We start from the raw sequence: 21,674 nt of genomic DNA on the forward strand, positions 1-21,674 counted from the left end.
CCCTTCCAGGGATGAGGGGCGCTGCTGTCCACATTCAGGGTGGGTTTTCTCTCCTGAGTTAAACCTGTCTAGAAATGCCCTCATGGGCACAGCCAGGAACCAAATTCCACCAAGTTGCCAATAGAGATTAACCATCATGGGTGATGGGAAAATGGGGGTGAATGAACTCACTAAAAACTACACCCAAGTCCTGGATTTGAACCCCCTACAGGAACCAAAGTTAGCCCAGTGAGGTGAACCGCTGCGAGGGTGCACGCGTGCCCTGGGATGGGATCTGACTCCTTCCTCTGGACTTCACATAAACCTGCACGCACGCACGTACACACACACACACACACACACACTTTCCTCTCCCTACCCCTGTAACATATAACTGGTTTTAGATGGTGTACTGGCTGGTTATGTGTGTCAACTTGACACAAGCTGGAGTTATCACAGAGAAAGGAGTCTCCCTTGAGGAAATTCCTCCACGAGATCCAGCTGTAAGGCATTTTCTCAATTAGTGATCAAAGTGGGGAGGGCTCAGATCATTGTGGGTGGGGCCACTCCTGAGCTGGTGGTCCTGGGTTCTGAAAGAAAGCAGGCTGAGCAAACCAGGGGAAGCAAGCCAGTAAGCAGCATCCCTCCATGGCCTCTGCATCAGCTCCTGCCTCCAGGTTCCTGCCCTGTGTGAGTTCCTGTCCTGACTTCCTTTGGTGATGAACAGCAGCATGGAAGTGTAAGCTGAATAAACCCTTCTCTCCCCGACTTGCTTCTTGGTCATGATGTTTGTGCAGGAATAGAAACCCCGACTAGGACAGACGGGTACCAGAAGCACTTGGGTACCAATCAGCAGTTGTCCATCTATTAAAGGGGACACTGGGGAGATCTACAGGCAATGGCCCAGACAGAGCAGCAACAGGTGACCTCCACAGTGGGTCAGCTATCCTGGTGTGACTATTTTCAAGAGGTTCTCCACTTCTGGGCGTCTGGTCTGTCTGCCCCGTAGTGACCCCAGTTAGACGGCATAACAGAATGAAGAGTGTGAAGAGAGACCGTGATCTAGTCAGCTGGCTTTGGTTCAGGTGTCCCAAGCAATAGGGTCCCCTTGGGTTAGGACACAGGCAGGGAGAGAAGACAAGAGCCTTGGGTTTTTTTTTTTTTAAAGATTTATTATTTTTATGTATATGTCTACCTGCACAGGGTTTTTTGTTTTGTTTTGTTTTTAAGATTTATTTATTTTATGTTTGAGTCTTCAGTTTTCATACACACCAAAAGAGGGCATCGGATCTCCTTACAGATGGTCGTGAGCTACCATGTGGTTTCTGGGATTTGAACTCAGGACCTCTGGAAGAGCAGCAGTCCTCTTAACCACTGAGCCATCTCTCCAGCCCCTTATCTGCACAGGTTTATGTGCAGTACCTGAATGCAGGAGCCTCCAGAGGCTGGAAGGGGGGGGGGGGGGTTGGAGCCTCTGGAACCGGAGTTAACAGTCAGTGGTAAGATGTCATACATGAGTACTAGGAATTGAACTCAGGTCCTCCAGAAGAGCAGTAAGCTGTCTTACTGATGGCCAACAATAGCCTTTCAAAGTAAGTTCAGGTGATCTATCTTGAGCCCAGAATACAGGCTCCAGGCCCGGTCTCTGGCACAAGCCAGACTCTGGTTCAGAACATAAAATCTGCCTCAGATGTCTGCAGAAGCTGCAGGGCAGGCCTGGGCCTGTCCCCTCTCCTGTCCCCCCGGTAGCTTTCTCCTACCCTGGGTTTGAATATCGGCCTCCGTTCTCCTTGGATATCAGCAGTGTCCTTGTCCAGTGTCCAGGGCATTGGAGACAGGAAAATCCCACGGACAGTCTGGCCACTCCCTAAACGGAGAGACTCAGAGCTTTGCGCTCCAACCTAGGATTGTCTCTCCCTGCCCTCCCTTTATTGTGTGCTCTGTCGGCTGGTGGCTGGCGACTGTTCCCTCCCTTCCGCTTGGGTGAGACAAGATCAGACAGCACGGCTAGCCTGATTTGGCTCTGGAATGCTAATCTCACTCCTGAGTGACCCAGCCTTGCCTGGAAACTATGCACAGCATCGGCCTCTCGCCCCCTCTTCTGGCCGCAGAGGGAACTGCAGAGTCTGGGCCTGGAAGCCTGGGGTTTGCTGCTCCCGGTCCCCCACCCCCCCCCCCACCCCCCAAAGAACTCACTAAAACGCTATCCTTTTAATCTTCCGATGTGACCGTGGCTCCTTCCCCTGACCCCAGCAATCTCCTACAATCCATTCGTCCTCATCCGGGTCCTCCACTGCCTCGAAGCTGCTAAGGACCGGCACTCGTACTCATTGACACTCCGACCCCCACCTTTGCCTTGCGTTTCCTAGTAGGAAACAGGAGATGGTCAGGGAGGGAGTTCACTGGACGTTCTACAAGAGCAGAGGTAGCTTTTAGCTGCTGAGCCATCCCTCCAGCCCTTCCTGGTCTTCCACTGACCCTAGAGCTCCCTGATTTGGCTAGCCTGGCTGGCTAACAAGTGCCAGGAATCCTCCTGTCTCCGTCCTACCTCCCAAGCTCCTCAATTCTGTGGTTATATGTGCATATTGCCACACCTGGTTTTTTCCGTGCACCCTTCAAACTCCAGTCCTCTGTGCGTCAGTACTAGGTGCTTCACCCACTGAGCGAGCCTCTCCCAAGCGGAGCTGATAGGGAGTGGAAACTGAGGCTGGGAATTGAGCTCACCCTTCCCAAGCTGCTTACAGCCACCCCATCGCTGACCCTCAGCCCTTCCGCTGCGTACTTGCAGCGTGGAGTGCCCGCCCTTGGCTGGGAGTCTCCCGGAGCTTTCTGGGAATGCAATCTAGAGCCCACCTCGCATGCAAAGCCGACTTCCCTCATTGAACCTGAAGCAGCTTCGCTCTGTGGCCTAACACCAAATGCTGAAGTTATTTAAAACATGGAGTTATCTCCCCCTTTTGTTAGGTTTTATATCTGTGTGCTAGGTTTTATATCTGTGTGCACGTGTCAACAGGTGTGTATGCTCGAGTGTGCACTGGTGTGTGGAGTGCCAATTTCAGATGTTCCTTAGAGCATCTAGTCTGCCTGTCTTGGATTTGAGACAACCTCTCTCATGGGCTTACCACTCACTGACTTGTGGCTGGCCCCTGAGCTCTGGGGATTCAAACTCGGGGCCTTGTGCTTGGATAGACCACGCCCTCTACCCGGGGAATTGTTGCCCTTATGAAATTTTTTTTTCATTACTAGATTGTGGGACTTTTGATCATGATCTTGTAGTTGGCAAGGTCATATCTCAGGCTCAGAAGTTTGAACACACTTTTTCCTTTGTTGTTTGAAATGCTACCCCATACAAAGCTAGCCCAGAGCTCTCCTCTGGAATTGTCTGCCAAGGAAGACTAAGATTCTTGCTCTGCCTAGATATCTGGGGGTGTCTTCTCGGGAGTCCTGGAGTCCCAGCCTTTCACCTTCGTTTCTCCTGCTAATTCTCAGACCAGAGCTGTCAGGCGAGTCCTGACAGGCAGGAGCCAACACCAACGAGGCAGTATATACCTGAGATCCAAGCACTTGGGAAAGGCAGCAGGATTTTGACATCAACTTGGACAACATAGTGAGACTGTCAAAAGGCACGTAACCAGAGCATAGAAGGTAATTGCTTTCCTGTGGATCTTTTGCCTAGTGGCCGGTAAGTGTGTATGTGGTGATGCTTTGTGGTTCTTTGTGGCTTTTCTCTTCTTCTTTAGGTTGAGACAATGTCTCTAAATGCAGCCCTCGCTGTCCTGGAACTATGTAGACCAGGATAGCCTCCAACTCAGATATCTGCCTGCCTCTGCCTCCCAGGGCTGGAACTGAAGGCATATATGCCTCACCTTGCTACAACTTCTGTTCCCAATGTCAATTCTGTATATAAGTTCGCTAAGTTGTATGGACTTTGGGTCTAGTTATTTTTCGGTGTGTGATGTTTTTATTTACTTAAAAGATTTTTTTCTTTAATAATAAAGTCTATAGAAACAAAAGACTAAGCAGGGTTGGGCAGATGACCCAGTCCAGTAGAGCCCTGGCTAGTAATGCAAGCGTGAGAGCCCGAGATTGATCTCCAGTACCAATCTTTAAAAAAATAAAAAAATATAGGCCCTGGACATATCCCAGCCTATGCAGCGCCCGCGGAGCAGCCCTGAAATATGAGCAGTGACCACCCACAACCTCAGCCTCAGCCTGTCAGGTGAATGAAAGGATGCAGAGTTGTCAAACAGGAGTTGGTTTCTGTTTGTCTCCCTTCTGGCAGGACTGCACTGTGGAGGCCAGGCTGACCATGGACTCCTGGCACTCCTCAGACCTTTTATTTTTGGTGGCATTAGGAATTGAACCTGATTCAGTCTGTTCTCTGTTGCTGTGACAAACACCATTGCCTAACACATCTCAGGGAAGGAGGGTTTACGTGGCTTCCACTTCCAGGTCACAGGCCGTCATTTGAGGGAGCTCAAGGCAGGAACCCGATAGCGGGCAGAGAGCTCTAGCGGGCAGAGAGCTCGCCAGCTTACATTCAGCCAGTGCTGGGATTGAAGGGGAGCCACCATCCCCAGCTATTTAGCTTTACTGTTTGTGGGGCCATTTGCAACTGCACCTTTGCTCACAGAAGCCAGAGGCCTTGCAGGTCCCCCTGGAGACGGAGTGACAGGCGGTTGTGCCAGTAACCAAACTAGGGGGTTCTAGAACAGTACAGACCCTCAGCCAGCTCTCTCCAGCCCGTGAACTCTCCTTCATTGTAGGACCACTGCCTAGGGAATGCTGCTGCCCACAGTGGGCTGGGCCTCCACACACCAATGATCAATCAGGGCAATGCCGTCCAGACTTGCCAGCAGGCGCATCTAATCTGGGCAATTTAGAGGGAGGGGTGGATGCCCTAACTGGCTCCTGATTGTGGCCAAAAAGGAGGCGGAAGTCAATTGCTGGGTGAAGGGAAAATGGTGACAGGTAGAGTTGGCAAATTTTCCAAAGGTTTTTACACTGTAGCTGGAGAGCTTCTGGCCTTTTGCATTTTCCTGCCAGAGCCTTGAGGAGTCGGCCACCTCAACTGCTGCATCTCAACTCAGCCAGAACAAAGACCAGGTCTCCGGTTTCCCCCCTGTGTATTTCAGAGTTAAGATATTAAACGTTGAGCCTTCATCAGAACTTTGGCTTCATTAATCTCGCCTGTCCCGTCTCTTTCAGCCCCAGCTCTCCTGAGTGGACCCGGTGTGACCAAAGCTGCTGGACAGCTCCAGGTGGCCCTCTGGGTCCCAGGGAAAGGGGCAAGGAGGATAAACAACCATGAACGATCTTGGGGGGCTGGAAATGGCGGCCTTGCAACTGGCAGTTGGCTAGAATAGGTTTGCTGGTTAAGAGCCCAGCAATTGAGCTACCTAGCTAGTTTTAAAATATTCAAACTGTCAAGTGTTTTCCATCCGAGGAGGGCAGAAGGGGCAGTCAAGGAAAATAGCTGGGCCTGATCTCAGGGCTAAGCTGAGAGCAAGACCCTGGGCAAATGAGTTGGTGTGTTTTTAAAATTACACGCGACAGGGAAATCCCTCAACTGGAAAACTCCCCTTTCAGGGTGACTCTAGTCTGTGTCAAATTGATGGTCGAGCGAAGCGTGACAGAACCTGAGGGACACACTAGGAAGCGCTCTAGCCCAGCCTTGCCGCTAATCTTAGCTGGGCTCCACCCCGCTGCTCTAGTGTTGAGGCGGTCTCCCTCAGCCTCAGCGGCCTGGGATTGCTCTCCTCTGTAGCGCAGGCAGGCCTTGGCCTTTGCCTCTCCTGCCTCCTCCTCCATGGAGCAGCTGGGCTGACAGGCATGCACCGCCAGGCCTAGCTTAGACTTCTCTGGCCCTTCATAGGTCTTGGCCTACCTAGCCTCTAGCTCTTGTTGTTGTCTCTTCAGTGCTTGGATTCAAGGTTTGAACCGCCATGCCCAACCGTAGACGCTATTCCTGACTAGGAGCTCATGGGAAAGGAAATTTACAGAGACCCTGAAAAAGAAAATCAGAGGCTGCTTTATTGTCATCAGCAACAGGCCCGACATAATTTGGAAGGGGTGCTGATGCTGACCCAACACCCTCCATCAAAACAAATTAGACTCTCAAGTGTTTCCAATGACATGATGCTCAATAAGTTAGGATGCTGCTGCTGCTGCTCGAGGCTCACACGGCGCACGCACTCACTCACTTCATGTTCTTCACAAAGTCCTCGCCTTTCTTGATGGAGGCTTTCAGCTCGGGGATGGCCTCGGCAATCATTTTCTCCTCAAAAGGGGTGATTTTGCCAATGCCCAGGTTCTTCTCCAGGCCCTTTTTCTGAAAGAAAGGAGGAATGGTGACATGTGACTAGCTTGGCTTAGCAGCACAGTGCTCTACCACCAAGCCACACCCCCCGTCCCACTGCAGGGGCTCTCAGCAGCAGGGCTACACCTTAGCTGCACGCCAGCCCAAGAGCCCTTCCCTTTCAACCGGGACTTGACAGCCACTCAGCTGCCACATTCCCGGAAAGATGCTCGCACAGCTAGCGCTGCCCTAAGACGCATTGTTCTCCCTCCCCAGAGCCAAGCAGGTGCCTGGCAGGCAGTGCGGTGTGGCTGATGCCCAGACAGAAGGTTCAGGGCGGAGTCCCGAGAGGCACAACCACAGCTGGGCCCGCCCTGGATACGCACCCCCAACAGCAAGGGCGTAGAGAAGTAAGTGCATTCTGTCTCTTTGGACTGAACAAAAGAACACTCGACGACTCCTTCCTTCCCGTTCATGGCGTCCACGAGGGAGAAGACAAAGCGGGCTCCAGCATAAGCCATGGACAGAGTGGCAGAACCTAGGAGAGAGCGGTGGTCAGCACTCCAGTACCAGACACCAGACGTGCCGCCAGGAAAAGCACCCGCACCCCACACTCAGGAAGGGGAATCTGGGCCTGCACTCTGAACTTCACTGTCTCCAACTCTAACGTCACCTTCACCCTACAGAAAACAGAGTAGCCTTCTAGAACCTTCTCTTCAGGCAAAGGCAGATGCACCGGGGACAGAAGCATCCATTCGCTACCCAGCCACACCCAGTCTGTCCCCCTAATAATATCCCTGGCCCTCAGTGTCAGTGTCCCCACCCCCAGGGATGCCCAGGAGTCCACCTGCTCCAGCCTTGGCCTTCACGACTTCTGTGCCAGCCTCCTGGATCCTCCCGGTGAGTGTGGCCAGCTGGTCTTGGGGAAAGTCAACCTTGGGGGTACACTGCAGGGCAAGCCAAGGACTGTGTGAGCAATTTCCTGGTGCAAGCCCCTCCACACCCCCAAGGCCTGGCCCAACCCCCCCTCCATGTGTTCCATCCCAGCACCACAGCAAAAAGAAGCCAGGCTTCATGTCCTCTTGGGGATGAAACCCAGGGCCTCCTTCATGCCAGAGAGAGGTCCTGCCACTCAACCTTAAGACTCCAAAGTCCTTTCTTATAGACAAAGGCTAAATCATCCTCCCTTACCCCCTCCCCCCCCTTAGTTGAGAGAGATCTTATGTAGTCCAGGCTGGCCTTGAATTCATGATGTAGCCAATACCTCTGTCCCTCCTACTTCCAGCTCCCTGTGCAGCCACTGTGCATCGTCATCCTGATTGCGCGTGTGTGTGCACGCACACATGCATACACTGTGAGGCCCGAGGTTGATGTCGGCCGTCTTCATCCACTAGGCAGCTCATGTGTATGTTTTGGGGCAGGGCCTCTCACTGAACTCAGAGCTCCCTAGGCTAGGCTGACTGCCCAGCCAGCCCAGATCCTCTGTTCTCCTCCGGAGCACTAGCACTACAGCCTCGAACCCGGCTCATTTTCACAGGGATGCTGGGACTCCGACTCCGGCCCTCCCTCGTGTCTGGGCGGCAGGCACTTTGCTGACTGAGCTGTCTTCCCATCACTTACTCTGCCAGGGTTTTACTCTGAGCAGCACAGTCCAGGAGCACGCGCAGTGGGTCTACCAGAGCATCACCTCACCTGCAGACCTCACCCTGTTTCTCCCGTTTCCTCTCTACTGTCCCCACGTGCAACCAGCTCTCCCTTTAATGACACTTGCAGCCACCAATGAGCTTGAAGAGCCTTTGTTTTAGATTTTTATCCACTGACCCATCGTCTCTCCATCCCTGGGCTTAGAGGGTCTCAATACTCAGGACGATCGCCACGTGTCCCCTTGGCTCACTTACACAGGATGTTATGCACCACAGACAGGAGTCCTTAGCACATCACAATCAGGGGCCACGGAGCTGATTTACAGATCTCATTAAATGATGCTAACTCTATCACCATTCAATTCAAATCAACTATTTTATTTTTTGTTTACTACAGGGCTTGATGTAGCCCAGGATGGCAACAAACTCACTGCATAGCCGATGCTAACCCTGAACTCCTGATCCTTTTGCCACCACCTCCTGAAAGTGGGAACTTACAGTTGTCCCCATCACACCTGGCCCCTTACAGCGCCTGCTTCGGATCTCATGGGCTGTTTCCCACAGTGTGCTGGAGCCTGCTGCTTCTGACAACATCCAGACCCACAGAGGACAGTCAGGGAAACCTAGACAGTGGGTTCCAGCCACAGCAGAAATCCCTCCACAATCCAGAGGCCAGTGTCACTTGTCCCGCCCAGACTTCTGAGGGTTTTACTCTCTCTGTCACATACCTGAGAGATCAGGGGGATGATCGTCTTCCCAGCATGGCCACCAATGACAGGTACGTTGACTCGAGCTGGATCCAAACCCTAAAGCAGGAAGTTTGGTTAATTGTTAACAAGTTTTCTGAGTAAAAAGCAAGTCACAGTCACCCAAAGCACACAGACTGGAAACCCAGAGTGCTTGGAAACAAACCAGAAGGACTCCAAGTCTGGCCCTGTCATATGATCAGTCACTGTGCCCAGGTGCAGGGAAGGACTGTGGTGATTTGAGTATGCTTGGCCCAGGGACTGGCACTATTAGGAGGTGTGGCCTTGTTGGAGGATGTGTCACTGTGCTGATGAGCCTTGAGACCCTTATCCTGGCTGCCTAGAAGGCAGTCTTCTGGCAGCCTTTGGATCAAGATGTGTAACTCTCAGCTCCCCAGCACCCTGTCTCCTGTGCGCTGCCATGCCTCCTGCCGTGATGACAGTGAACCTCTGCACCTGTAAGCCAGCCCCGATTAATGCTGTCCTTATGAGAGATTCCTTGGTCACCTACAGCAATGAAAGCCTAAGACAGTTTGTGTAGGGCCACCACAGGCTCCTGTCACAGGCCAAACTGTGCTGCCCACCTCCCTAGCCCCCTGACGACATCCTCGTGTAGCCAGAGGACAGCAGCACGCCTCCCCATGCTAAGGTCCCTCTTCATGCCAGTTCCAGAAGGATCTGATGCTGTCCTCTGGATACCCACAGGTGCACATTTCCACACACAGACCCACATATAATTAGAAATAAGATAAATTTACATCTACACATGTATGTTAAAAAAAAAAAAAGTGGACAGGACGTGAGTCCTTCCAGGTAAGCTCCTGCAGGTAACCTAGTAAAAGGAGGAAGAACAGAGGCCCTCATGACATATATTTTAGGATTTCTGGAACTCTCCTATCCTTACCACTGTGTGTAAGGACTAACAGATAAATCTAGGGTATGGTAAATGCGGCAGGTGGTTACCACCCGAGGCTAGGCTAGAGTCTGAACCCTGATGCAGTGGGAAGAGGTCAAGGGCAGAGCACACTTAGCCAGGCAGTAGCTGGCCAGTCTGAGTCTGCGTTGTCCATTACCTGGACTCCTACAAAAAACACCAGCGCTGGCTACAGACGGACTCTCAGGTCCAGGTCCCCTGCCATATTCCGTGCCTTCCCATGAGCAGGGATAGCTGGGCAGTTCAGACAACAGGGAACTGAGAGTCCCCCTCAGGGCCCTCACCTTTAGCTCTGCCACAAACGTGTTTGCTCTGACAATGTCAAGGGTCGTCACACCGAAGATCTTGTTGGGGTTGTACACGCCATGCTTCTTGAAAACTTCTGCTGTGATGGGGATGGTGGAGTTAACCTACAAACATCACAAGACAGAGCCAGCTTAGAGCAGAGTCCAGTGACAGGCCCCACCATAGCGGTAAGGCAAGGCCTAGGGCCACTCCATAGAACAAAGACTCATTCCTGCAAGGACCCCGCCCCTGCCCCTGCCAGCCCCTGCCAGCCCTTCAGCCGTCTCATGCACACATCCAGCCCTGCCCCCTATACTCACTGGGTTGGCAATGATGCAAATCATAGCTTCAGGACAGTGCTGGGCACAGGCAGCCGTCAAGGTGGCCACAATGGTAGCGTTGGTGTTGAACAGGTCATCCCGTGTCATTCCTGGGATGATCCAGGGTCAGAGAGACACATAGAACATTATGAAATTTCAAAAAAAAATTTATTACATGTTTATTTTTATTTTTTCTTCTGTGTGCAAACTTATCATGGTGAGTGTGAGTCAAAGGACAACTTGTGGGAGCTGGCCCTCACCTTTGGGGGCACAGAGGTCCTTGTACTCACACACAAGCACTAGGAGAACCAGGAAGCATGCCGGAGTGTCTCCTTAATGGAGGACAAGGAAATCAAATGCCTGCAGTCTATCCATGGTGCTGGTGGATAGAGTGGGTTTTGTTACAAGGACGATTGTCCCAGACTCTTCCCTCCCTGACCTGTACCCGTGCTTAGGGCAGATGTCATGGACTTTATGCCCTGCTGACCTCTGTTCTCAGTCAGAGAGCACACATGTAATCTGTAACAGTCTCTATATCGTCACATTTACTGTGCCCTGGAACTGGACTGAGCTGCTTGAAACCTTCTCCCAAACTGTGTTATATTTTCATGTTTTTATTTTATTATCTGACACAAGGTCTCTCCATGTAACAGTCCTGGGCTGTTCTGATATTTACTATGTGGACCAGGCTGGCCTCAAACTCAGAGATCTGCCTGACTCTGCAAGCACTGGGATTAAAAGGCGTGCGCTACAATGTTTGCCTTGTCCTGTGTTTTCAATATGCTGACAATGAACCACATGGCTTAGACTCCCTGAAGGCTGATCCAGGTTGAACTCAGTCTGTCCTGGGTTTTCATTCTTAACTCTTCAAGTGCTTCACTTCCCTGTCTGACACCCGCAGGAACCCCTCAACTGGTGCCCAACGTGCGGCACAAGACCCTCAGAGCAGGTTTTTTTTTCCCTAGAAATTAGAGGTTAGGGAAAAATCACTTAATAGGGCCTCAACCGTAATGTGAGAGAACGGGGCTATAGGGTCTTCTCAGTCCTACGAGACAAAGTGTTTTGTACAATTAGTGAAATATTTGTTAAGATCCAAAAACCCAAAATGTTCAGAGCGGCAGCTCTGCATTGCTCTATGCATGGGAGCTGACGTAGAGAGCCTTGAGGATGGGACTAGAGTCCCTGTCAATGTGGGGACCGGGGACTGAATTGGAGGTGTCAGGCTCGGTGGCACCCCCCTCCCCCCTCCCCAAGCCATCTTGAAGGCCTAGCAAGGGCAGCAGGAGTCCTAAGGTGGAGGCTAAAAGTGACATCTGCTGTCAGCTCTGAGTTTTGTCCACGGCACCAGAGCCAGCAGACACCTGTAGATTTCATTTGCCAGGGGCCGTGTGAATTTACCCTAGACAACGAGGAAGCCTTTGAAGATCTTGGCAGTGGGAGAGGAAGTAAATCCTCAGGCAGCAGAGATCTTCTCACCTCAGTGTAAGGACACTCCAGGTGAGGCTTTACAATATCTATTAATAACAAAGTTGATTTGTGTGTGTGTGTGTTTGTATGTGGTGGCCTGCAGAGCTGGAAGTGGGGTTGGGTCCCTAAGAGCTGGAGCTGCAGGCCTCTGTGAGCTGCCATGTGGACGGTGGGACCTGCAATCAGGTCCTCTTGCACTGCAGTAAGTGCCCTCAACAGCCGAGCCCTCTGTCTACCCCAGCCCCGCCCCAGGAGGCGTACACACACACACCTGGCTTCCTGGGCACTCCCGCTGGGATGACCACCACATCACAACCTTTTAGGCAATCTGGCAGCTGCTCCGGTCCAAGGTAGCCTGGGAAGAACATCCCATTAGAGCTGTGTCACCTTTCTGAGCCCAGGGAAGCCACCGCATGTGAGGGAGAGCACACAATTGGTGGGTCCTAGCTGTGAAGTGCCAGCTCCTGTCTAAGGAGTGGACTAGTTGTACAGAAACTAGCAAGGATCCCCCTGTCTCCACCTCCTGAGTGGTGGAATTGAACTCAGGGCTTGGGGTGTGCCAAGCTCTACCCGCCACCAGAGACCTTTTTATAAGGCCTCAAATATACAGCTCAGGGTCACCTTGAACCCGTGACCCCTGCCTTAACCCTGCCAAATGCTGGCTGACAGGTGGCCTGCTTCACACTTCTAAAACAAAGTATTTAATATTTGTGTGTGTGTGTGAGTGTGTGTATGTGTGCAATCATAGTGCGTGTGGGTTAACAACTCTTTGGATTGGTTCTCTCCTTCTACTTTCATGCGGGTTCAGAGGAATAAACCCAGGTCGCCAGGCTTACCCAGCAAGTACCCACCACTAGCTGCTTTCTAAAAGACACCATGGCTTAAGTATTTGTAGCCCCCAAGCTCATAACAATGCAGTCATTTGGGCATATGTGAAATTCTACTCTAAAATGAGCCTGCAACCCCCAAGTTCATCTATGATCCTAATAATAACCCAGACCCTGGCTATTGCAGGGAACATGGTGGGGTCTCCAAGGCAGCCACGCCCAGTACCTTTCACATTTGCTCTGGTCTCGATGTGACTCAGATCTGCTGCCACACCAGGTGTGTGAGCGATATCGTAGAGGGTCAAGCGGCTCACTAGGGGACTGTTCTTTAGGAGGAGTGAGAGGGGTTGCCCGATGCCCCCGGAAGCTCCCAGGACAGCTACTTTAGCATTGTTCTAGAAAGAAGCAGAGAGATGCACACTTTAGACAGAACCAGCAGGGCACTCCAAAAACCACAGCACGGGGCTTTAGATGACACAAGGCCGAAACAAGACCCAGCCGTTGCCAACCAGCCTCACTGTGGAAGAACTCTGGACCTCCATCCCTAAGTCCAAGGCCAAGCCTAGATAGAGAGGGCAGGATCCAGGGGTCACACTCTGAGTGCCTTCTCTACAAGATAAAGAGGCAGCTCCACCCGGGCGGGCAGGCGGGCAGGCCCCGTGCAGCAGCCTTATCTATGATCTGTAGTTTCAAACTATACATTACTGGAGAGCAGCAGCCCCTTACTGCACTAAGAGCGAGGCAGGAGAACCGGAAGAGAAACCTTCCTGTCACCACGGGGACTTGTTCCAGGATCCTCGTCATATAGTAAGCAGCAGCACTGTGTATCACTGACACAGCCTCCTGTCTGTCCTCCCACTCCCTCCCCACTGGCACTTTTGAGGTCCTGGGAATTGAAGAGCTCTGCTCTGGTTAGGCAAGCGCCTGCCCCTGAACTCCATCCTCAGCCCCTCGCTCCTCTACTCTAACCATCTCAAGATTACTCAAGATTACAGGATGACCCAGCAAGTAGAGGTGCTTGCTGGGAAGGTGAGGACCTGACCTCGATCCTCAGGGCTCACAGTGGAGAAGAGAACCAACTCCAGAAACCTGGTTTCTGACCTTCATGCATAGCCCATGTAATAAAATTTAAAAATAAAAGGACTATTTATAACACTTAATACAATGTAAATACGCTGAGGGCTGTGAAGACAGCATTGTTTAGGGAATAATGACAAGAAAAGCTTGCCCACATTCAGTATGCAGGTAATGAGTTTTTGAAAGACTTTTACATTTCTACTTATACGTGTATGTTACGTATGTCTCTGCATGAATGCATGCCATGGACGTGCATGTCTATACCACAAGAGGGTATCGGATCAGCTGGGGCACACCCAGTGTGGGTGCCTGAACTGAACTCAGGTCCACTGTAAAAACAGCAACTGCTCTTAATCTCTGAGCCGTCTCTCCAGTTCCTATTTTTGCCTCTTTTGAACATTTTCAGTCCAAGGCTGGCTGGACCTATGGGCGGAGGCCACATGGATACACAGCAGGAAGTGTAACTGGACAGTAATTAATGCTGTAATAAGTAATAATGGGTTTCTGTTATCAAAATCCAAAGCCCAAGGTTGGGGTGTGGCTTAGTGATAGAGTGCTTGCCAAGCACGTAGGAGGACCTGGGTCCATCCCCAGGGCTGGAAGGCAAAGGGACGGGGAGTGGACACACACCTATAATCCCAGCAGGAGGCAAAGGCAGGACAGGCCTGAGTTACAGAACAGTCATCTCCAAGCCACCCTCTCCAGGCACACCTCCGTCATTTCGCTTCCTCAGAAATCTCTGGAAGCTCCAGGTGCCGTATAGCTGACGGCATCAAGGTGGGTAGGTCCATCAAGGAAAGTGCAGGTGATCCCAAATAGGGAATGGAAGGAAACCATTTGCACGGTTTCTGTTTATTCTGTTGCTTTCAGACAGCCTGCTATGTAGCCCAGGCTGACCTGGAACCCACCCACAGAGGAACTGGCCTGGGCTCACAGGTCTGCACCAGGACATCCAGCTTAAAATCTGTTGCTTTTATCTAACAAGTAAAGCTTAACAATTAAAAACCCTTAAATGCTACCAAGAAACAAAAAGAATTAGTGTCCATCTAGGGTCCTTAAGTGGATCTGCTCTATACAATATTGCAGGCAGGGGGAGGAGAGGCTTTTCTCCCTCGGTCCTATACAGTATACTGAGGTACAGTCTTGTCTGTACAGGCGCCAGCAACTGTGCTAACACACACAAAAACCTGGTCCCTGAGTAATGAGATCTTAAAAAAAAGGATTTTTATTACGTTTGATTTTCTATGTAGTCAGTGGACAGTGTGCAGGCACTGGCTCTATTCTTCACTATGAGGCTCTGTGAGAGTGAAAAGATGGGGACCCTTAGGTTGACAAGCTTGGGGCACATGCCTTGACCCTGAGTCATCGTGTTCCCAGTGGGATCTCTCCAAGGCACTATCATAGTGGCTCCTTCCAACCCACTGACCTTTGCTGAGAGCCCAGAGTCACTTGCAACAGCCCACTGCCTAGCAACTACTGAGGATGAACAGAACCGTAAGACATTTCATTCACAACTTCTGCTTTCAGAATCTAAGTCTGTGTTTCAAAATGTCTACGTTTGTGTTTCTACTACACAAATGCACATACAGATTAGACATAAGCACATGGGGCTGGGTAGTGACACGCTCAAGCCTTGACTGCATTTCACCATTGAGACAGCCGGAGCCCACAGGGCCAGGTGCCTTTGGATTTACTCCACTGTTTTCTCAAGAGCTACTTGGACGCCCAACTTGTATTTTCTTTTTGTTTTTCTAAATCTACTGAAAGCTGAGCTACTGAATTTTTTTAAATACCACATACATGCTCTCTCTCCAAAGTCTTTACACTGTATCACCAAGCCACATCCAGAGCCCTTCACAGGGGGAATTTTAGGCAGGGGCTCTACCACCGAGCTAAGCCCCAGCCACTCCCTGGGGGATTCTAGGCAGGGGTTCTCCCACTGAACCACGCCCCCAGCCCCTCCTTCCAGAACTCTCCCTCACCTCAGTAAATGCCAGTCACACAGCTCCCAACCCTGGCAGCATCCATGACTCTACTCTCCCTTAGCTGGTCAGCAAATTTTGTCAGCTCCACCGATTTTCACCACACCCAGTGTCACCGACATCACAGTGACTCCTTACCAGCCTCCCCTTACCTACCAAGTACCTGCTCTGTTCAAAATGGTACCTCACTTTTGAGCCAATGTCCACGGTTTACAAGGCTTGCTGGGTTCTCCTCCCTCCCTTGATAGTCTCCATCACTGCACACCTCCCTGCCCCACAAGCCGGACTCAGTCACCACCCACCTGCCTGGAATTCTTTCTACAGTAACCTATGCTTTCTTCTGGTCTTCACTGAAATGCCGCATTCCTGATGCTGGGCCTGGGCCTGTGGGATGGCTAGTCAAGTAAAATCACTTGCTTCAAAGGCCCGAGGACTTGAGTTCAATCTCGAATCTTCCCCACATGGTAAAAAGAGAAAACAGCCGGGCAGTGGTGGCGCTTGGGAGGCAGAGGCAGGCAGATTTCTGAGTTCAAGGTCTCCAGAGTGAGTTCCAGGTCTCAAAGAGAGAGAGAGAGAGAGAGAAAACAAACTCCAGCATCTTGTCCTCTGCACTGTGCTGTATGGTGACACACACACACACACACAGACACTGAGACCCCACAAGGCCCTTCCCTCAACTGAAAATAAGATCTCAACTTCCTTGCCTGGGTTCACCACTAATTGAGGAACTTTATGACAAGGGAGAGACAAAACATATCTAAAGTACAGATTCTGGGGCTGATGAGATGGCTCAGTGACTGTCAAGTTTGATGGCCTGAGTTCGACTCACAGGATTTACATGGTAGAAGGTGAAACCCAACTCTTGCAAGATGTCCTGTCCTACAGGACACACACACAAGTTAATTAAAATTGTTAACATCAAAATACAGCATTCCAGTGGAAGTTGGCCTACGGTGCACACCTTTAATCTCAGCACATGGAAAGTAGAGAGACAGGCGGCTCTCTAGTCTGAGGCCAGCTAGGGTCGCATAGTGAGTCTTTCTAAAAAACAAAAACAAGCAAACAAATCCAACTAGGTGAACTTGGGTATGCAGTTCAGAGGCACAATATTCGCTTAGCACACATATGGCCCAGAGTCCAATCCTCAGCGAGAAACAGACAGACAGACAGACAGACAGACACACACACACACCAACACTTAGCCACACTAGTCACACCTCTGCTGAGCTAACCCCACTCTACTGCTCTGCGCCCACCTTCACGTCCATCCACTACAGCTAACTCATCTGCAGCCCACCCCCCAGGTTACTTCTCGTTCCTCTTCGTATCTCTGAACACCCAGGGCCTCGTACACACACCTAGCAAGTGTCTACCACTGAACTACATCCCCAGCACTGTTTTCTTTTCAGAGCCCTCCTAAATTCCCCGGGCAGGTCTCAAACTTTTAATCTTCCTGTCTGGAAGTCTTGAGTAGCTGGGATCACAAGCATGCACCACCATACCCAGTGTGTAATATGTTCAGGCTGGTTTATTTCTTGGTGTGTGCATTTATGTGCAGGTACCACACAGGCTGCAGATCCTCTGGTGATGGAGTTCCAGGGGGTCAGGAGCCACCTGCCTTGGGTCCTGGGAAGCAAACTCCATTCTCTGCAAAATTAGCAAAGACTTTTAACTGCTGAGCACCTCTCCAGCCCTTTGTATCTTTATTTTTCAGTGAACTGATTGAATGGGAAACAGGAATGGTAAGAAATGTAGCGGTCCCTGGAATGATCAGTTCCCATTTGGAGCATGGTAACTATTTCTCAAGCCTTGGTCGTATCGATTTTGCTATAGATTTGTAAAAGTACAGACCCTACCCTCTTGACACGATGCTGGGACTCCTTTATTGATTCTGACATGCATTAGTTAAAGAAGCACTGGCCCAGTAGAAGACGACTATAAATAACTTAGCTGTAAATGTCCTAGGCCAAGTCTACCCAAAGCAGGGATGATCCTCCAAGAATAATTCAAAAGAGAAACAAGGCTCCAGTAGAGGAGATGGTTCCGTGGATTAAGTGCATAAGGTCCTGAGTTCAAAGCCCAGTTCCCCACAGGTTCTCTCTCTCTCCTTAAAATAAGGGAGGGGGGCTAACAGCCCTTTAATACAGTTCCTCATGTTGTGGTGACCCCCAAGCATAAAATTACTTTCATTGCTACTTCGTAACTGCAATTCTGCTACCGTTATGAATCGTAATGTAAACATTTGATATGGGACCCCCGGGAAAGGGTCATTAATCCCAAGGTTGAGAACCGCTCGCTGATCTAGAGTGAAGGCCAAGACACCGATGTCCTCTGTGCACATACACCACACACACACACAAACCACGCACACACACAAATTGTTTTTTGAAAAACGATGCTTGGTGCACGTCTTTAATCCCAGTACTGAGGCAGAGAGGGATCTGTGTGAGTTCGAGGCCAGCCTGGTCTACATCAAGGAACGTACAGAAAGCAATCCCTTAGCGGGAAGGCCACTGACAGTGCTAATTTCAATCAAGTCTGTCAAACCGCTGTAACCTTGACTCAGTTCTCTACCCTCAGAGCATCGGGCTGCCGGCACTGCAAAGTTAGTATTTACTTCTCTCTTCGTGCATCACTCACGTGGAGGCTACAAGGAGAAAATCAGTTATGTCGAAGCAATGCAAAGTTGCAGAGAATGCAATCTGCTTCCGGACCGCGAGCCTCGGCTTCTGCACCCACACGGGGCGCAGACTCTGCGGAAAACCTGGACTGACTCTGTGCCTCTCCCAGGTTTCTACGCAGGAGGTCGGGCGGCCCAGCCGTCCAGAGTGAGCCTCGGCCGGTTAAAAAACCCCGATCTCCCGGGATGATGTGACGCCCCCGGAGTTCCTTTCTAGGCAGGCAGCCCCTTGTACCTGGGCCGAAGTGCTGAAGCTGCGGCGGAGAGCGGCACCGGCGGGACGGGCGAGAGCGGACAGCATGGCTGGAGCGGGCGGGACACGGACCTACAGGCACAGGAGCTAAGAGGAGACAAGTGACTCCAACGACCTCCACTCTGCGCAGTGCCCGCCCGGTCCAGGAGCCACTCGATCTCGCGAGAGAAGCCCGAGAAACTTGGCTCCGCGACACCAAATCTCGCGAGACACGCAGGGCTGTGCAGTTCTTGGTCTAGCACGCCCAAGACCCGGCTCACTTTGGAGGTCTCGCGAGAGAAGCCTGACGTCACGCTCCTCTCTGGCTCCAAAGACCTCATCTCTGGGCTCCGCCCACTTCCGAGGTCTCGCGAGAGAGGCGGCTCTGCTTCACTTTGTCTGGTTGTTCCTTTCCCCGCCCCTTCCCCGCGGTTACGCTTTGCCCACTTCCGGGATCTGCCGCTAGGACGGTCACCAGGCGGAACCTTGGGACCGCCCCTAGCAACCTGGTGCTAGGAGGACTTGTGGAGCGCTCGCCTGGAGGACAGGCTCTAGGTTACAAGTACCTTACGGGAGCCGTTGTCTCAGGTGGGGCTCCAGACAGACATCCTGCCCGGGAGCCCGACTGAAGTCGCGCAGCAGGTCAGGCAGCCCCGAGCTCCTGACCTCAGCCAGGCCGGACTTTCTTGCCCCCGGGCGAGGCTGGCTGGGGTCCCGGGGATCAGAGGAAAGATCGAGCCCCGGGGAGGGGTGGGCAGCGACTCCCCACCTCTGTTTCCGCCAGAGCCGCCCTTCCTACAAGTTACACGGAGCCTTGTTGAGTTTCCGGGCTTTGCACACACCCCTGCTCGCAGTAGCGAGTGCTCGCGTTGACCTGGCAACCAGCGATGTGCAGGACCGCTACCCCTCAAACTCTGCAGCAGTGCAGGGAGCACCGTTCTACAACTCTTCCTCTTGCTTTTCCTCCTTTTTCTCCTTACTAAAATCCGTACAACACACGGGTTAAAAAAAAAAAAAAAAGCTATTCTAAAGCTCAGGATCAGAGCTGGAGGGGTGACTGTGGTTAAGAGCACTTGCTGCCCTTGCAGAGTTTAGATCCTAAGACTCTAGCAGGTGGCTCCTGACCCCCTGTAACTCTAGTTTCAGGGATAGACATTGCCTCTGGCCTCCGAGGGCAGTCGGGTGCACATACCAACGGGAAGAAATAAACGTAATTTAAGAACAGTAATAAACGTAATTTAAAATGATAAAAATGTAAAATTAAGGACCCCAAGAAGACACACAGAAATAAACATTATTTAAAATGATAAAAATGTAAAATTAAGGACTCATACACATACGCACCTACATGCATTCAAACGCATGCTGCACACATTAAACATATTCAAGAGGCTGCAACCGGAGGATTGATGTGAGTTTGAGGCCAACATGAAACTGTTCAAAAAACCCAAAATAACAGCCACACAAGCAAAGCTGAGGATCTGACGTTAGAGAAGGAACCAGAAGGGAGGGCATGGGTTAGGTTTGATCAAAACACTTGACAGGCATGTGAAATTCTCCAGTAATAAAATGTAAGGTCAGTGTTCTAGCTCTGCCTGAGCAGACCTATAATCCCAAGTACTTGGAGTCTGGAGCAGGATGGTAGCAAGTTCAGTGACTCAGTCTGGCTGGGGACAGTGGCAGAGAAAGCAAGGCTGGTGGTAAACAACACAAGGGTTCCCGACGGCTGGCTGACTCTTCCCTGGCCTCCACCACTTTGCTGGATTGATAAAGTGTACTACCAGCCCAGTCTGGAATTGAATATGTCTCCCCTGGTTCTTTCCTGCCTCTGGGGAGCGGAATCTGGTGGGACTCGGTGGGACCCCTGGAGGAGGAAGTGTCTCTTGTCTGGAAACTTGGCTACAATTGGGGAGCTGGTAATAGGGCTCAGTGGGCTAAGAAGTTTGCTGCCAAGCCTGGTAATCTGAGTCAATCTCCAGCACCCATGCAGTGGAAGGAAAAAAAAAAACAACACGCTGTTGATGCTTCAATAGTGGGCAGTATGCAGTCTAGGGAAAGGAGGAGACAAGAAAGTATAGACGTGTATTCCAGGGAGACACTCTGTTCGGGTGGGCATATTTGGATAACCTTGACCTTATCTCTGGAATATATGATCTGGTAATTGTTTAACTTTCTGACATCATCTAGGGGTCAGGAGGTATATATTTATTAATCATTAATTAATTAATTTTGGTTTTTCAAGACTAGGTTTCTCTGTGTAGCCCTGACTCTCCTGAAACTCTGTAGATTGGACTGATGAACTCAGAGATTCCCCTGTCTCTACCTCCCAAGTGCTGGGATTAAAGGATGCACCACCTTTTATTTATGCTATTATTACTATTTTTAAGGCAGGGTATAATGTACCCAAGGCTGCCCTCAAACTTTCTGTGTAGCCATCCTGATCTTCCTGCCTCTAATTCCAAAGTGTTGCTTGCATCGATGTACCCAGTTTGTGCAGTATTGGAGATGCAATCCAGGTCCTTGTGAACAGTAGGCTAGCACTGTACCTACTGAGTTTGTCTCGTTCTGTTTGTCCAACCATTCTGACCATTGAGACCATTCTGAAAGTGGGCCCTAGTGAATTTTGGTAGAGTTGACTGAGTTTAAAAGCGGTTGGAAACATCAGGTGCTCAGGACCCCTGAAAACTAGCCAGGAAGTTTGTATCTTATTCTTTGGGGTGTGTCTAGCAAAGCTTTTTAGAGCGTCATATGCATGTTAGGAGGAACTTCATCCTCCTAACTTAAATGACTTAAATCATGTCAGGACTTGATTTAAACACAAAGGACCCTAGGGCTTAAGGGTACAGGGGATGGAGTGGCTGGGAGATTTTAGGGGGGAGACTACGAAATAGATGGTTGGAATGTGAAGGAAGTCGGGAGCCAGAGGACAGAGGTGGGACCAGTACAGACTGGTCTCAAAGGCAGAGAGGGTAAGAGTTGGTGGTTAGCCAGGTCTGTGCTATGAATGACAGGGGTGTGGAGGGTCCTGGAGATGGGCTTTAGTTGGTAGAGTACTTCCCTGGCATGCATGAAGTCCCCTCCTTAGCACCTCATAAAGTGATGCCAGCCTTTATTCCCAGCTCGTAAAAGGTACAGGTAGAAGGATAGGATCAGCAATTTAAGATCATCCTTGACTATAGAGAGTTTGAGGTCAGCCTGGGCTAC

At 50.9% G+C, this 21,674-nt stretch overlaps 2 protein-coding genes across 2 annotated transcripts in view; one reads left to right on the forward strand and one right to left on the reverse strand.

Moving 5' to 3' along the window:
- Positions 1-5,987: 5,987 nt before the first annotated feature.
- Positions 5,988-18,657, reverse strand: Mdh2 (malate dehydrogenase 2). The gene is made up of 9 exons (XM_052168018.1): positions 18,474-18,657; positions 12,726-12,894; positions 11,944-12,027; positions 10,206-10,315; positions 9,885-10,010; positions 8,649-8,726; positions 7,125-7,224; positions 6,664-6,815; positions 5,988-6,310 (listed from the first exon to the last, which is right to left on the reverse strand). The coding sequence occupies exons 1-9, from the start codon at positions 18,537-18,539 to the stop codon at positions 6,179-6,181; spliced, it is 1,017 nt and encodes a 338-aa protein (XP_052023978.1). The 5' UTR covers positions 18,540-18,657; the 3' UTR covers positions 5,988-6,178.
- Positions 18,658-18,927: 270 nt separating this feature from the next.
- Styxl1 (serine/threonine/tyrosine interacting like 1) overlaps positions 18,928-21,674 on the forward strand; it is a 31,769-nt gene continuing 29,022 nt past the window's right edge. The window contains exon 1 of the mRNA XM_052168019.1: positions 18,928-19,058. The gene's annotated coding sequence lies outside the window, so the exon portion shown is untranslated. The remainder of the gene's footprint in view (positions 19,059-21,674) is intronic.

The sequence above is a fragment of the Apodemus sylvaticus genome, chromosome 22, assembly GCF_947179515.1.
Source record: "Apodemus sylvaticus chromosome 22, mApoSyl1.1, whole genome shotgun sequence".
NCBI classification, from domain to species: Eukaryota; Metazoa; Chordata; class Mammalia; order Rodentia; family Muridae; genus Apodemus; species Apodemus sylvaticus.